We start from the raw sequence: 16,009 nt of genomic DNA, 5'->3' as shown, positions 1-16,009 counted from the left end.
TGTAAGTACACTGTAGCTGTCTTCAGATGCACCAGAAGAGGGTGTCAGATCTCATTACGGATGGTTGTGAGCCACCATGTGGTTGCTGGGATTTGAACTCTGGACCTTCGGAAGAGCAGTCGGGTGCTCTTACCCACTGAGCCATCTTGCCAGCCCCCTTGGCTTGAATTCTTATATCTGTCAGTCTCCTTGTTCTTCAGCTGGCTCTCACTGGAAACTTACTTCCAGCTCCTTCATCCCCAGGTCAGGTCTGTAGATGTTGCACTCTGTGGTTAGACAGGACTCTGTCCTTTGTGTTCCTTGTGAATTTTTAGTCAAACCTTTGCACTGAGGTGGGGCTTCCCTTTAGCTTTAGGTTTAATTGGTTGGTTGGTGGCTCTTTTGGGGGCTATTTTTGATTTGGTTCTTATACCTGCACTTCCCTTCCAATCCTTATTCCACCCCAATCCCTTCTAACCCCCAACAACTAGGTAGGAGAGAAAGGTTAGAGGGGAAAGGTCATAGATCTCTCCAGGCTTCTTCCTGCTGGTTAGGGTCATTGGGTTCCTTGGAGAACCAATCTTTGTAGTCAGGATACGGCCATCTTCTTGTCAAACCCCAACTGCAGCAAGCAGGAGCAGCGAGGGGAACAGCAGCCTTGCCGGAGGCCCTCCCAGCCCTTTCGGGGCTCTCCCACTTATACCTCTCCAGAGTCCCCAGAATTAAACTGTGTGCAGCTGACAAAGATCATGCCCCTCCTAGAGCACAAGGCAGTCATGGGTAGTGGCTGTGGACAAACTGAAACAGCCTCATATCCCACACCAGGGATTCAAGCCAAATGCAAGGTGAGTCCCCAGTCTAGGTCCTGGTCCAAGTAACTATTAAAGGAACTCATGAGGCAGCAGGCAGCATGCAAACACTTGCAGCTAGAGAGGTGGATCATAACATAACAGCATAACTGGGGTTTTAAAGAAACCAAGTTTGTCACTGCATTTGGTTGTCAGTGGCCCTGAGGATTGAGGCAGGCCCTGTGCTCACTACGCCAGTACTCCAGCACTGAGCCACAGCCCTAGGTCTCTCTTTTGTCTTTGTTTTACATGACTTTGCTGGTGAGGGTAGTCCTTGATGTGTGGAGAGCTCTCTTTCTTCTCAAGTTGTCTCCCCACTGCTCAGTAAACAAATGGCCCTCAGGGTTAGCCAGTCACCTTTTATCCCCCTATCCATTATGTACCTGGACTGCTTCCAGTTCATTGCTGCCAAGACACAACCGCGGTGATGCCCTCCCATGCCATACATAGATCTGAGTCTTTTTGGAGAATGTGCCTCCCGGTGCATTGTTAGGCCATAAGGTTCTCTATACCCAGCTTGCCTGGCATCACCAGGCTGATCTCAAAGATGCCCAGCGGACGTCACATTATCAACAGTTTGTAATTATCTGATTTTACCACTGTAACAGCTGTGAGCTATGTTTTATTTAATTTATATTAGGTCATAATTAATAGGTTCAGACTCTCATCCTATGATTTGTGGCTTATTAGACTTCATCTACTTAAATTGCTCTCCACAGTTTTGCCCAATTTTTAATGGTAGTTCTTAAATGGTTTGCATATCTTAAGTATAAATCTCTCTTCCATCTAAACACTTTCAAGTATCTACTCCCGGTCTGCTGTCTGCCTAATAATTTTGCACAGTTTTTTAAATTATTGCTTGGTGGTTTTTTCTTTCACAGCTGCATCTTTATCCTACCTTAGTAAATGTTGTTGGCATCCGGTGTAGGCATCCGGTGTAGGCATCCGGGGTAGGCATCCGGTGTAGGCATCCGGTGTTGGCATCCGGTGTAGGCATCCGGTGTAGGCATCCGGTGTAGGCATCCGGTGTAGGCATCCGGTGCAGGCATCCGGTGCAGGCATCCGGTGTAGGCATCCAGTGTAGGGGGGGGGGGTTTCCTCAGATGGTGAGCAGCATCTGGAAGCATCCCTGGCACGTGGCCGGCAGTGCCATCGCACCATGTGTAGGATTTCTCTGTCTCCGTCTTCGTGGTCATCTTTGTTGTGAGCCAGTGCTACACTGTCACTGCCTTGGCCAAGCAGTTAGTTTTACTATCTCAGGACATGGGTTTCTGCACCAAGCATTTTAAAGGGTGACTTAGCTTTTTAAGGAATTTTATTTTTCATATTTCTTAAGTTTCTAGGAAAAAAAATACAAGAGTTTAGTTGTGACTACACTGAATTTACATGTAGGCTGAGAGTATAGACTGTGCATCTATTTAGATTGTTTCTGTTCTTGTAGTTAGGTTTAAGATTCTCGCCCCTCCCCCCCCTTCCTTATTCTCTCCCTTCCTCCCTGTCTCTCTCTCTTTCATATTAGTCCCTGGCCTTCCTGGTTCATTCCTAGATGCTATATGGGTTTTCTTTTGTTTTGTTTTGATTTTTTTTTAAGATGAGGTAACCCAGGCTGTTCTAGAACTCATGGCCCCAAACTCAAAGTAACTGTCCTGCCTCAGCCTCCTACGTGCAATATAACAACATGCAGTGTACAGCACAGCAAACACTGGGGATTTAAACAACTATAAGTGAAAGGATACTTATGCAATCTCTTGTTTTGCTGGGGCTTTGTAACTTTCATAATATATATTGGTCATAATCTTTCCCTTCCTCCAGTTCATCTCAGGCTCTTACCCATGCCCCTCCCCACCCAGCTTCGTATTCTCTCTTAAGAAAGCCAAACACAAAACAAAACAAAAGAACTGTGGGGTCCGCTTTGTGTTAGCTAACTATTTCTGAGCGTGGGGCCTGCCCTGGAGTGTGATTGATATTACCCTGTGATTCCACTAAAGAAAACTGATTTTCCTGCTCCCGGCAGATGTAGGGTACAAAGAGCTTCTTGGGTAGGTAAGGGTGAGACTTTGTGTCCACTCCCCGCTCAATGCTGGATTTTGTGTATATTGAATCCGGGCAGGTCTTGCCCATGCTGCCATGGTCTCTGAGTTTGTATGTGCCTCTGTCCTGGTTCCCTGGTTCTACCAACTCTGGCTCTTACAGTCTTCCCATCTACTGACCTTGAGGGCAGGGCTGTGATAAAATCATCCCATTTAGGGCTGGGTGGCCACAGAGTTCATTTTTATAAGAAAATAAAATGTTAGAGAATCTCAAGTTTATCAACAAAATGAACACATACTTCTTATTCTGTGTTCCGGTTTCAAAATGACTTAAGTATTTTATAAATAGTTCAAATTCTACATTTTAAATTTGTAATAATCTTTTCTTTTGCAGCAATTTGAGGTTTTTGATGATTGCTTTAGCATACGCAATACCACTTGGTGTGTTTGCTGGCTGGTCTGGAGTTCTGGACTTAATTTTAACACCAGTGCATGTCAGTCAAGTAAGTATTTGTACCTGTATATATTGTTGGTATTTTAGCTCATTTAATTTATAAATAATGGTGATAAGTTTTGGTTTTAGCTTCAAAGATTAGGTAAAGTGTTACCTAAATAAACAAGATTCCTTCCTCTGGGACAGTTGAAAACTTGATTTTTAACATCAGCATTGAGTTTCGCATTTCTTTGGCTGCTGTTAATACTGATAAACAAAAGAGAAAAAGCCTTAGTTTTGGTAACTTTATCCTTCATCCTTGTTTCATACTTGATGAATTACAAACTCATCATCAGATATATTGCTATTCTACGTACTTTCTTGTCTCTGAACTAGGATGCCTCCTCCTTTTTATAAAACATAACCATGGGCCAGCAAGATGGCTTAGTGAGTAAAACCATGACGATCTGAGTTTGATACTCGCAACCCACATAGTAGGAGAGATCTGATTCTCCACACATTGTTCTCCAGCCTGCATGCACACAAGCACACACACATGCACATGCATACACATACACACACATATACAAATTTAAACCTTTCCACCATGCTCGATGCCTATACTGCATTCTCTTTGCTTTCAGACAGCCTGGTAGACGAGGCAGATAGAGAACCAGCATACCACTGTGCTACCATTGCTCTGAGTGAACAGTCTGGCCATCTGCTTTTAATGAGCCTTTGGGTTGTCCCCCACTCTTTGCTGTCACAGCGGGGCTGTGTGACCATTCTCATGTACTGTTCTCAATGCTCCTCCTGCACTCCTTTTGCTTGTGTGTTTTGGAATGGAACTGCTGCTTTTTCCGTATGCCTCCTCTGACAGGCAATGTAAGTCCCGTCTGAGGCAGCTGTATCCCTTACAGTCCTGTCAGCAGCAGCTGGTGCTTCTCCTGCTGCCCGTCAATAGAACACGTGGCTATACAGCGGTGTTTGAAGCCTTTTCATAGATGTGCTAGTGACTGAGCCTTGTGTGCATTCACAGGGACATCTGGACTTTCTTTTTCAACTGTTAGCGGATATTTGAATGTCCTGTTTTGTGACTACCTGTTCAAGTCTCTTGCCCACCCTTCTTGCAGAAAAATAGAAAAGAGGAATGAGGAGGAGGCTTGCTAGTAGACCAAAATAGGGTCATTCCTTCCTGCCCCTGTAACCCTGGCTGAGAAATGGCCTGCATACCTAGAGCTCCAAGGGGCTTAGTTGGTAGCCTGCCACAGAGTTGAAAGTAGAGCAAAGACAACAGAGGTGGAATTGTGGTATGGAGCCAGGACCTCAGCCCCCTTGAAACAGGGCCTCACTAAGTTGCCCAGGTCTGGCTTTGAATTCAGTCATAATGCAAGTAGGCTTTTAGCTTACAGGCCTATGCTGTCAAGCCAGGTTTCATGAATATTAAGTGCAGAATGAAAAACCATCCCTTCTGTAGACAAAGGTTTACTCTGTATGAACCACCGTTAGCAAAGCTTGCAGCAAGCCCTGAAGACCACAGGCTACTGTGACAGTGTAGCCCTCCCAAACACAGGCCCAAGTCTTTTTCTTCTCTACCATAAGCATACACAGGGCCGTCCTCCACAGTGCAGCCTGTCAGACAGAAGTCACCAAGCATAGAGGACAACTAAAGAGTGCACTTTCTATGTTTACCACCCACAGCATTCAATGTAGAATTTAACAGTCCTATTAGACATGCAAAACTCTTGGAAATTAATGCTCCATGTTTTAAACTAGAAAAGAGTAATCAACAGACTCCAGTTTTTCAATAGGCTAGGTGTCAGATTTAGCAAAGACTTTATTGCAGAAGAAAGAGGAAAAAAAAAATCCTCGCTTGCTCCTAGTTCATAAGTGTACATCCTTGAATCCTCTAGGGAAACAGCACAGTAGCCATGCGGGACATACAGCTGTTTGATACGATGTTTAAGTCAGTTGTTGTTGTTGTTGCTTTGCTTTGGTTTTTTTTTTTTTTTTAAAGATTTATTTATTATATGTAGCTGTACACTGTAGCTGTCTTCAGACACTCCAGAAGAGGGCGCCAGATCTCGTTACAGATGGTTGTGAGCCACCATGTGGTTGCTGGGATTTGAACTCTGGACCTTTGGAAGAGCAGTCGGGTGCTCTTACCCACTGAGCCATCTCACCAGCCCCTGCTTTGGTTTTTTTTGAGACAGGGATTCTCTGTGTAGCCCTGGCTGTCCTGGAACTCACTCTGTAGACCAGGCTAGCCTCAAACTCAGAGATCCGCCTGCCTCTGCCTCCCAAGTGCTGGGAATAAAGGTGTGCGCCACCACTGCCCAGCCAAAGTTTCAATCATTGAAATGAAGTAGAGTGACACCTCTGCTTCCTTACCGTTTGTTCCTGGACTAATCTGTCAGTGCTCTGTTGGGGTTTGGAGGATCCCTGGGTTGGCTGGGCTCCAGAATGAGATGGAACTATAATTTTCCTTTCTTGTCCTGTCTGTTTGGGATTTTAAGGATTGTGGGTTTGTTTGGTTGCTTTTGAAACAGGCTCTCAAGTAGCCCAGGCTGGCCTAGAAGTTGCTCTGTAGCCAAGGGTGACGTTGGACTTGTGGTTCTCCTGCTTCTTCTTCCCCTGGGCTAGAAGTGCACTTGGCTTTCCCCTGATCAACCCAGGCTCTGTAGGTCACCACTCTCCCGACCGAACCACAGCCTTAGCGCTCGTATCAAGGTTGTGCTGGTATTGATGCAGTTTGAGACATATTCTCTCTTTTCTTTTATTCTAAGAGTTCATATAAGATTATGAGTTTGAGTTTGATGTCCAGGCGTGGTGGTACATCCTCTAACCCTAGCACTCGGGAGGCAGAGGCAGGTGGATCTCTCTGAGTTCCAGGACAGCCAGAACTGCATAGAGAAACCCCATTTCAAAAAAGAAAAAGAGATTTTTAAAAAATATATGGGTTTGATCTTCTGTTCTTCTCTAAATATTTGGTAGATCTTACTGTTTAAGCCATTTACTTTTCTGTGAAAAAAAATTTTTGTTTTAAATATTGAATCTGTTTCTTTAAAAGTTACAAAATTAGGGCTAGAGAGATGTCTGAGCAGTTAAGAGCACTTGCTGATCTTCCAGAGGACTCAGGTTCAGTTCCCAGCTCCTACATGGCAGCCCCAAACCATCTATAATTCTAGTTTCAGGGTTCGCCCGGCTCCCTTGGCACTGCATACATATGGTGCATATGCATGATAGCAAACACACGGACACACTAAGTAAAAATAGATTTCTTAAAGCAGTCCTACATTAACATTTCAGTAGACAACTTTTTTTTTTTAAGATTTATTTTATGTTTATGAGTACACTGTAGCTGTGTTCAGACACACCAGAAGAGGGCATCAGATCCCATTACAGATGGTTGTGAGCCACCGTGTGGTTGCTGCGGTTTGAACTCAGGACCTCTGGAAGAGCAGCCAGTGTCCTGTGTTCAGTGTCCTGGCCATCTGCTCTCTGGTGATTTGATTGGCCCTCCAGGAGCAGTTTCTCAGGATACTAGTTGCCATGGACACCAGTGTCTCCTCACATAGCTTTTCCTCGAGTAATTCCACTAGCTTTTTATTGAATGTTTCTTTTCTGAACATCCTGTTGATTTACTCTTTCCTCTTCATGTTCTTCTGTTCTCATCTATAGGAAGGAGTTACTTTGCTTCTTTTCCTAATTTTTAAACATAAATGCCTCTGAGTGTCTTTGATTTTTCAACTTAAATATATCCATTTTAAGGCAATTTCTTTTTTTAAAAAAAAGTATGGATTGCCCATCCCATCTCATAAGTTTAATTAAGTAGTACTCTTATTATTATTGCATTTGAATCTATGCCCATACCTCTCTGAATGTGTTTAAGCTCATCATTATTATTTAGTTTAAAATATTTCCATAATCCTTTGCAATGTGGGAGGTGGTTATAAGAACATAACCTGTTTTGTTTTACAAGTATAACATCTATAGATTTTAATTTTTGTTTAAAAATTAAAACAAGATTGGCAACAGGAACTCGTCACCTGTCACCATGCTCCATTTGTGAGATGCAGGAGCTCTGACTTGGGGCTTTGTTCATGATCGGCAGGCACCCTCCCAATGAGCTACACCCCCAGCCCCACAGTCATGCTTCTTGAGGTTTGTAGGACTCGTTGGATGTAGAACTTGTCTCTTCAGTTTCTAGAAATGTTTAGCCAACATCTCCTTAAGATTTATGTTCCCCAGTTTCTCACGTGGCACCATACGTGTTATACTTTTGTGCTGCATTTCCTGTCATGTGGCACCTCTAGCCGTACATCTTACACCTTTGCACTGCATTCTGTCGTTTTACCTTTCAGTGCTTCTGACTGGATATTTTATCTATCATTTTTCCAGCTCAACACGTCAATCTTCAGCTGTAAGATACTATTAAATTCCTTTGAGTTTTAACTGTTTTTGAGTGATAAGTCTTGATTTGTTCTGTTGTAGTGTACAGATTTCTACAGACATACTTACCTCTTCCATCCCCCGGCAGTGTTCATTCACAGTCTGCACCTCAGGCCCTGTTCTCTGGCCTGTTGTCTGCTTTACTGTGACAGAGATGTCTGGCTGAGCGTTAGGCGCAGACTGTAAGGAGATCACCTGGATGGCAAAAGGGTGCTGGTTTTTCTCCAAAGAGAATTGTGAGGTTTTATCTGTTTTCTGGAGAGAACCTAGGGACTGCTTTAGTCTGATTTCAAGGACTGGAACCGTTTAAATCTAAACTTTAGTCTCATGAAAGGCCATTGCACTTCCAGTGTGCGGTGTGCCCATCAGGGTCCCACGTCAAGTCTGTTGTCACAAGGTCCTCACCCTACAGTGAACTCCAAACCCATATTTTCTTTCATAGGTGAATGAGATGAATGAACCACGTGTCAGTCCCTTAAATACATGTTCTGAAATAAGCAGACACCCCTAAAGGAAGTTTTACAGACGCCCAGCCTGTCGTTCTGCATTCCCTTCCTGCCTAGATCATACTCCCATAACTCTGCCTGCCGCCGCCGCACTCTCCCGGCTTCAGGTGGATTTCCTCCCAGAGTTTGTAATTCCCAACCACGATACTAATCCAGATTACCACGTGTGCCTGTCTCAGCCCACACCACATGCTTTAACAAAATACCTTAGACTAGGAAGTTGATGGAACAGGAATTTATTTCTAACAGTTCTGGAACACTAGCAGGCTCCATATCTGCCAGATTACTCTCTGCCTCCAGATGCCCCTTCTCTGCACCGTCACACAGCAGAGGACGAGGCAGACCTTCTTTTATAAAAGGCCCCTCTTCTCTGTAGTGTCTCACCGGGGATTCGGTTCCAACACATGCACTAGACCATAGATGAGTCTTTGCCACAAGACAACCACTTTCTCTAGTTCTCAATAAGTTCTAGTAAGGAAGTGTGCAAGTCTATTTAAATGATGTTGAATTTTGCATATCTGTGACAAACTAGTATTGCAAATCCTAAAAAGTTCTTCCTGGTATCTTTCTATGTTTAAACTCTGAGAGATACAGAGTCCATGATCACACCAGATATTAAAGCATAATTTAAAATTATGCTTTAATTTTTAATTTAACAAAGGAAAAAGACCCTAACTGGATTGAAAAGGTCAGCATCAGTACAGCTAGGCCCACATTCTTGCTGACATACATTGCCACTCACCCAGGGGACAGATGAAAGTGTGTGTGGCTGTGCTAGAGAGACAAAGGCTCAGCGGGTAAAGGGCTCATCACACAAGCACGAGGACCTGAGCGTAGGTCATCAGAACCTGGTAAAAACAGTGGTGGAGGCTGAGTCTGCAGACCTGGTGCTCCTGCAGTGAGAAGAGAGAGAGGCAGGAGCAGCTCCTGAAGCTTGAGGGCCATCTTAGCAGCCTGGAACAAGAGACCCTGGCTCAAGCAGAGTAAAAGGCAGGGTGGGGCCAGCACCAGAAGGTGACCTCCACATGGGCACCAGGGCACGAACACGCCTGCACAGGTGCCGTAGGAATACAGGCAGAGGTGTCAAGTGCCCCAGCACGTGGGCCTGAAGGCGGGAAGAGCTAAGATGGGAGAAGCGTCCTGAGGTGGGAGCTGCTGCTGCCGCTTAGTGAGCACTTGCTGTGTGCCGCTCACCAAGCTCAGTGTGCACACAGTGTCCCTCGCCGCTTTGTAGGTAGGAGGGGTATTGACCAGGGTCACTGAGCTCACGAGGAGCAAGAATAAAAACAGTTTCCCAGGTCAGCTCTTTTTTTTTTTTTCTTTCTTCTATCTACTTGTCTTCATCAGACTTGAAAGTGACAACATATTTGATAGAACTACTTAATAGGAAACAAGCACGGCTTTGCTTGTGGTCCTATAGGTTCCAGTCTGTGTCTGCATGGCACATTGCTATGGGGCTTAGAGACGCCAAATGTCATGGCGGGCAGCAGAGCAGTTAAGTTCCCATAGAGAGGCGCCCAGGATAAGTCACAGTCCCTCGAGACATGAACCCAGTAAACGCCTTCCTCTAGGTAGGCTGTACCTCCTAATGCTTCCAGAACTTTTCTGGTAGTGCAGGCATCTGGGGTCCAAGTTGAGTCACATGAGGCCTAGGGTATGTGTTGTATCCAGGTTATACTACCATCTTCTTCCTCAGCCTTAGGTCTCTCTCCCCATCTCTCCTCCCACGTATCTTATCACTCAATACAGTCATAAGGATGGCCAGATGTTTTAGCAACCAATTATTTTATAGGAGTTTTATGTATGACAACTAGATTTAAACTTCTTGAGGTTATGGACTGTTTTCTTTCTTTTTTTTTTTTTTGTTTTTTTGTTTGTTTGTTTGTTTAGAGACAGGGTTTCTGTGTATAACCCTGGCTGTCCTGGAACTCACTTTGTAGACTAGGCTGGCCTCAAACTCAGAAATCCGCCTGTCTCTGCCTCCTGGTGCTGGGATTAAAGGCGTGCGCCACCACGTTTTCTATCCTTTCTTATTGAGAGGTCTTAGCATTAGGCAGTATTAGACAATGCTAGTGTATAGCACATGCCTGAAAATATTTAATGGTATTGTTTTGTTGATTTAAACATTCCAACAAAAATTAATACATACATGGAGAAATTTGTATTCATTAGTTACACATGAATCCTTTCATTTTAATCCATTTTTAAAAATATTTCCTAGATTTGTTGCCATTTAGCTAGCTGTTAATATTGACTGATGAGGTTTTGTATTAATGTTATTGTATGAATACACTAATTAATGTGTTAATAACAAGCCTGCTACTTTGTTAACAGGTAGACGCTGGCTGGATTGGATTCTGGTCCATAGTTGGAGGCTGTGTTGTTGGGATAGCTATGGCAAGGTGAGACTATTTCATATCAAACTCATAAGTAGATGGGAGGGATAAGAAGTGGGCTTTCCAATGTGAACACTATTTAGGAAAAAGCAGAAGAAAAGGCCAGAAATGGCTTCTTGTTTGGGTTCACATGGCAGAACGGATTCCAGCTACAAGAAGCCTGCTTGGGAGCAGTCCCTCCCAAAGTGGTTTCTGAAGGCAGGAAGTGTATTTCCAGTATAATGAAACTCCTTCTCTTCATTTTATTTGAGAGCAACATCCTCAGATGGGACCACTCCAAAAATGTGATATAATTTTTAAAAAATAATTAAAAAGGTAAGCCGGGCGTGGCGGCACGTGCCTTTAATCCCAGCACTCGGGAGGCAGAGGCAGGCGGATTTCTGAGTTCGAGGCCAGCCTGGTCTACAAAGTGAGTTCCAAGACAGCCAGAGCTACACAGAGAAACCCTATCTCGAAAAAATAAATAAATAAATAAATAAATAAATAAATAAATAAATAAATAAATAAAATAATTAAAAAGGTAAAGTTAGTAAGAAGACAAGTGTTATCCTCCTACAAATGTGTGTTTTTGTTCTCTGTCCTTGGACATGTAAGAATTGGAGACAAAGAAACGTGGTAGATTTGGAAAGGTCTGGAACCAGCTTGTCTCCCTCCCCCCCAACACACAGAGGATCAACTATCCCACAGAGGGGGCAGGGGGCAGGTGTGGGGAGATGAGTGTCCGAGAGCATCTGTCTGGCGGGAGAGATGGCTCAGTGGTTAAGAACACTGACTGCTCTTCCATAGGTCCTGAGTTCAATTCCCAGCAACCACATGGTGGCTCATAACCATCTCTAATGGGATCCAATGCCCTCTTCTGGTGTGTCTGAAGACAATGACAGAGTACAAAAAGAGCATCTGTCTGTCAGAGCATCTCTGGGCGCTCATGGGAAGGCAGACCCTGATTAACAGGTGTAGGTGTGTCCCTGTAATTATCCCTCTGTAATGGAAGTATCTGTAAAGGTCTCCAGTTTTCTTAAACTCTTTTTTATCCCAACCTATTATGACAACAAATTCTTAGAATGGGTTAGAAAAAGAAAGAGGGTTCTTATTTATTCTAAACCAGAAATCTTAGAAATAAAAACATCACTCCTTCCTATGACTACCTGCGAAACTACTCTTGGTGTTTCTAAAGTAGGAACGTCACTAACATTCCACGCCAGTACATCACAGCAAGCCCAGCCGATCAGTTTGCCAGGAAGAAGTGAATCGACATATTTGAGATCAAGAGAATATCTAAACCTCTTCGTGTACGACACAACATGCTTTGCACGGGACAGCAGTATAGGCCTTGCAGTCTGGGGTGATGCAGGAATGAAGTCAAATCCAGCTCTCTTTATTTGGGGGTTTTGTCGTTCGTTGTTGTCTTGCTTTGTTTTGTTTTTGTTAGAAAGGCATTGAATAAAATCCAAAAGCTGAAGGTTTGAGCTAGGAAGTCCCTTTGACTGACTGTGAAACACATTGTCCTGACAATTTTGGCAAGAATCATTTACAGTCTTTCTGTAATAAATAATAATCTTTTGTAAACTCAGAATTCAAACCAAGCATTTCGTATCTCCTTGGGGACACATCTTGGGGCAGACATTTTATTAGGTTGTGGGATCCTCCAGGGTGTGTAGAAGTGTCCCCTAAAGGAGAGCGAACCTTACTCAATAAGCAAGTCGTCCATTCTTCCCACTCACAAGTGGTGGCAGCTCTCATATCCAGAGTCAGATATTCCAGAAAATACCAACAAACATGGTCAATCACATATCAAATAAATACAGGAAAGAAAGGAGGAGGCGGTGGCGGTGGCAGTGGCTGGAACTGAAGAATTGCAAAGAACACCTGCATAGAGTCAGACATTACAGTCAGTTTTAAAGGCAGAATGGAGAGGACATGGTATATGTCTATTATATAGTAGAAGTAATTCCACAGGAGAGAATAGCTGTACTTAGGCACAGCCAGAGCTGTGATAGGAAGAAAAGCAACAAATGGAAGTGGGAAGAGAGGTGAACACTGTGGTCCTTAGTTGGTGAGCATTCAGGAAAAGGGTAGTGAGTTTTGATAATTTAAATGCTGTAAAGTTCTCAGCTTGATGAGATAACATCTAGCATCCTCCCTACCCCCACCCCATCCCAGACTGCTGTTCAGGCCTCATTTTTGGCCCAGGCTGGCCTTGAATTCTCTACCCTCCTACTTTGGCTTCCTGGGTGCTAATATGTTGCCACAACTTCACTGTATTCTTGCTCCTGGAAAGTTTACAGTTTACATGAAATAATTTCCAACCGAGAAAAGTTCTTGTGGGGATCTAAATAGTAAAGCCGACTGCAGGGGAGGACTTGAGTGAGCATGAAGGGCCATGTTGAACAAGACCTGGGTGAGCAGAGCAGGAGTGGAGCCACACAAGGGCCTGAAGTCCCCAAGTCAAACCCTGCTGTGAGAACCAGCCTTCACATGGAAGAGAAGAGAGCACAGCTACCCAACTGGAAAAGGGGGCAGGAGGGAGAGCAGGGCCAGGTCCGGCTGGAGGAGTGATGCTCAGAGGCTCTTGTGTGTATGACAGGGGTGTGAGTTTTGGAAGAGCCAGCTTTGCACTTCAGTGTCAACTCTAAAACTGAGCCAATGTGTATTCATTATAAAATGTTGAAAAGGCATAAAAATAGAATAAAAGTCAATTTAAAATTCTATTCTGTAAGCTGTAGACTCCAGACAGTTTATAAGAGGGAAAATTATTATAAAAGTAACATAAGTAACAAAAAAGGAAGGAAATATGTATTCATAACTGGCTTCTAAGGTTATGCAGTGAAAATTCAAGAAATGGTTGCTTAAAGAAAGTATGCTGCCAATTTAAACAGTACTGAGAAGTCTAGCTAGGATTAAGTTGATATTGTTTCTTTTCAGGTTTGCAGATTTTATCCGGGGTATGCTGAAACTGATTCTTCTCCTCCTGTTTTCTGGGGCTACACTGTCGTCCACGTGGTTCACCCTGACCTGCCTAAACAGCATCACCCACTTGCCTTTGACAACAGGTAAGCACGGGTTGCTTTTGGGCTTGAGGTAAAGACTTTCAGTTCACAGGAAAGTACGTCCTCTGACGATAGCCCCCGTCCTGCTCTCTGCAGTTCTTCCCTATATATATATATATGGAGATGTCTCAGTTGTTAAGGCCTGTGGGTAAGCACAGAGATCTGAGATCAGATCCCATAACCTGTGTAAAGTGGTGAGGATGAGAAGCTAAAGACGTGGCCCAACTCTTGCAGAGGACTCAGGGTCAATTCCTAACATGCGTGTCAGGTGGCTCACAGTCACATGGAACTCCAGCTCCTGAGGGGCCAATGCCTCCGGCCTCCAAGGGCAACTCATGAACATACCCATTCCCACACACAGAGTTTGAGAGTAGTTTTGTTGTTGTTAGAGGCTCGGGGTTCAGATACAGGCAGATCCATGAACCTTATGGGCTAGACAGTCTGTTCCAGTGAAGAGACTTCAGGCTCAGCCGAAAACCCTGTGTCAAAAAATAAGTGGAATGGGATTGAAGAAAGACACCCCAAATCAAAATCAACTCCACATGTATATAAGCCTATGTACACAAACAACTGCACACATATGTGTACATGCCACATGCATGCGTGTATATGTATACACACACACACATTTGTGTGTGCGTGTGTCTCTCTGTGTGTGTGTATGTACACCCAGATGAGAAGAGTCCAAGAAGTAATTGAATATTTTGCATAGGGAAGTGTCCTCTTTACAGTATTCATATATCATGAAAATGCTTACTTTTGTGTAGAATTCACACCAGAGCATAGCGTGTTTTTCTCCTGTTTATCATTGTTACTAAGCAGTACGGTAGCGGGAAAACACGGTTGGATCTGAAGCATGCTGGCACACAGTCTCTGACCTTGCCTGGTGCCTTGTTTTATATAGAGTCATCACATTTTCTGCATAAAGTGGGATTTCTGGGTTTTGGAAGCTGTAGCCACCTTACTTAGTTATAAGTAATAAGTATAAGTTATAAACCAGAAATATTTATAGTTGCTGTTACTTCTACTGTTATTACTAATATAAGTTCTAAGGTTGCTGTAGTAAGTTACAGGAGTGCAACGGCTCAGCAGCAGCACAGATTATTATGGTGCCCCCCTGGAGTGGGAGGCTTTTAACCCATGGTGTCTGGGCTAAAAGGGTCATTGGGACTCTAGGGAAGAATCTCTCTCCTCACCTCCGGGTGAGGTCAGCCCCGTGATTTCACTTACAGTTCCATCTGGTCCTTCTGTCCCACCACCCTGCTCTCAGGGATCTTGGCTTACAGTGGACCCACTCAGATAATCCAGGATGATCTCCCAGTTTCAGACTCCAGTTATTAGCAACCTTAAATCTATCTCAGGCGTAATCCTCTTTTCCTGTAAGGTAGGTAACACATGGATAAGTTCCAGAGACGGGAACATCAATCTTTAGTGGAGAGAGGCATCATTCTGCCCACCCAGGGTCTGGTCTGGATTCCTGTAATGGCTTACTAAGGAAGGCAAGGACTCCATGCCTGTTCCTTCCTCTCTTCTAATAAAAAGATTGCTTAAGATGCAGCTATCTGATTCATATTGCAAATAATTTTTAGCCACAGTGGATTACGTGCTCAATTACAGGATTATTTATTGTGAAGTAAATTGAGGGATTAATGTCACACCGGCGTTCGATAAGTAGGAGTAAATAAGAATCTGAAGGTTTTGTGGGGCCACTTTTCCAGCGGCATGTGTCCCCCCACCCACACCCAGTGTAGCTTAGAATTTCTGCACATCCTACTTTGGATCTCTGAATCTGGTGTTAGAACCAGGATCTGTACACTAGCAGCAGTGACGTACAGCCACTTTCACAGAGACGATAGCAGTCATATAAGGTCAGAGTGCCCCAGGAAACTCATAGGGGCTATACTGGGCACTGACATCTACCGGATTCTAGGCCAGGGAAGTGCCCAGTGTCAGTAGACCGGGGTTTATTCTGATGATGTCATAGTTTTGAGAAGCTAGTTTATTAGCAGTTGATATAGTAATGAGCAGATCTCTACAGAGCTGATCTAGAGCAGGAAATGATGAGGCAGTAATCAATATGATTGGGAATTGGAGCTCTAAGTTGCCCATCAGATACACACACCTGTAGTATTGTGGTCGTTCTCTCAGTCTGTGCATACTACTCTTTAAATGGCTGCTGAGCTGTCAGGACATACACACCTACTGAACTGCTTCCACCTAAATTTGTGATCAGCACAGTTGTTAGGAGTTTCTTTTGGCTTTGAAAGCATCGTGAAAAATGGACACCATACTAAGTAAGCATTAAGATCAGAGGTGGC

The 16,009-nt window shown here is 43.9% G+C and overlaps 1 protein-coding gene and 1 non-coding gene across 2 annotated transcripts in view; both read left to right on the top strand.

Annotated features, from left to right (window-relative positions):
* Slc49a4 (solute carrier family 49 member 4) overlaps positions 1 to 16,009 on the top strand; it is a 77,131-nt gene that overhangs the window by 42,131 nt on the left and 18,991 nt on the right. Inside the window, exons 5-7 of the mRNA XM_021184805.3 lie at positions 3,252 to 3,360; positions 10,583 to 10,650; positions 13,567 to 13,694. Of these exons, the coding sequence (XP_021040464.1) occupies positions 3,252 to 3,360; positions 10,583 to 10,650; positions 13,567 to 13,694 (305 nt within the window). The remainder of the gene's footprint in view (positions 1 to 3,251; positions 3,361 to 10,582; positions 10,651 to 13,566; positions 13,695 to 16,009) is intronic.
* Positions 11,192 to 11,333, top strand: LOC115029618 (small nucleolar RNA SNORA38). The gene has a single exon (XR_003835185.1). It is a non-coding gene; the product is annotated as a small nucleolar RNA SNORA38 (small nucleolar RNA).

This window comes from Mus caroli, unplaced genomic scaffold, assembly GCF_978045245.1.
Source record: "Mus caroli unplaced genomic scaffold, Mus_caroli_1 scaffold_17, whole genome shotgun sequence".
NCBI lineage: Eukaryota > Metazoa > Chordata > Mammalia > Rodentia > Muridae > Mus > Mus caroli.
This window is presented reverse-complemented; position numbering and strand designations above follow the sequence as displayed.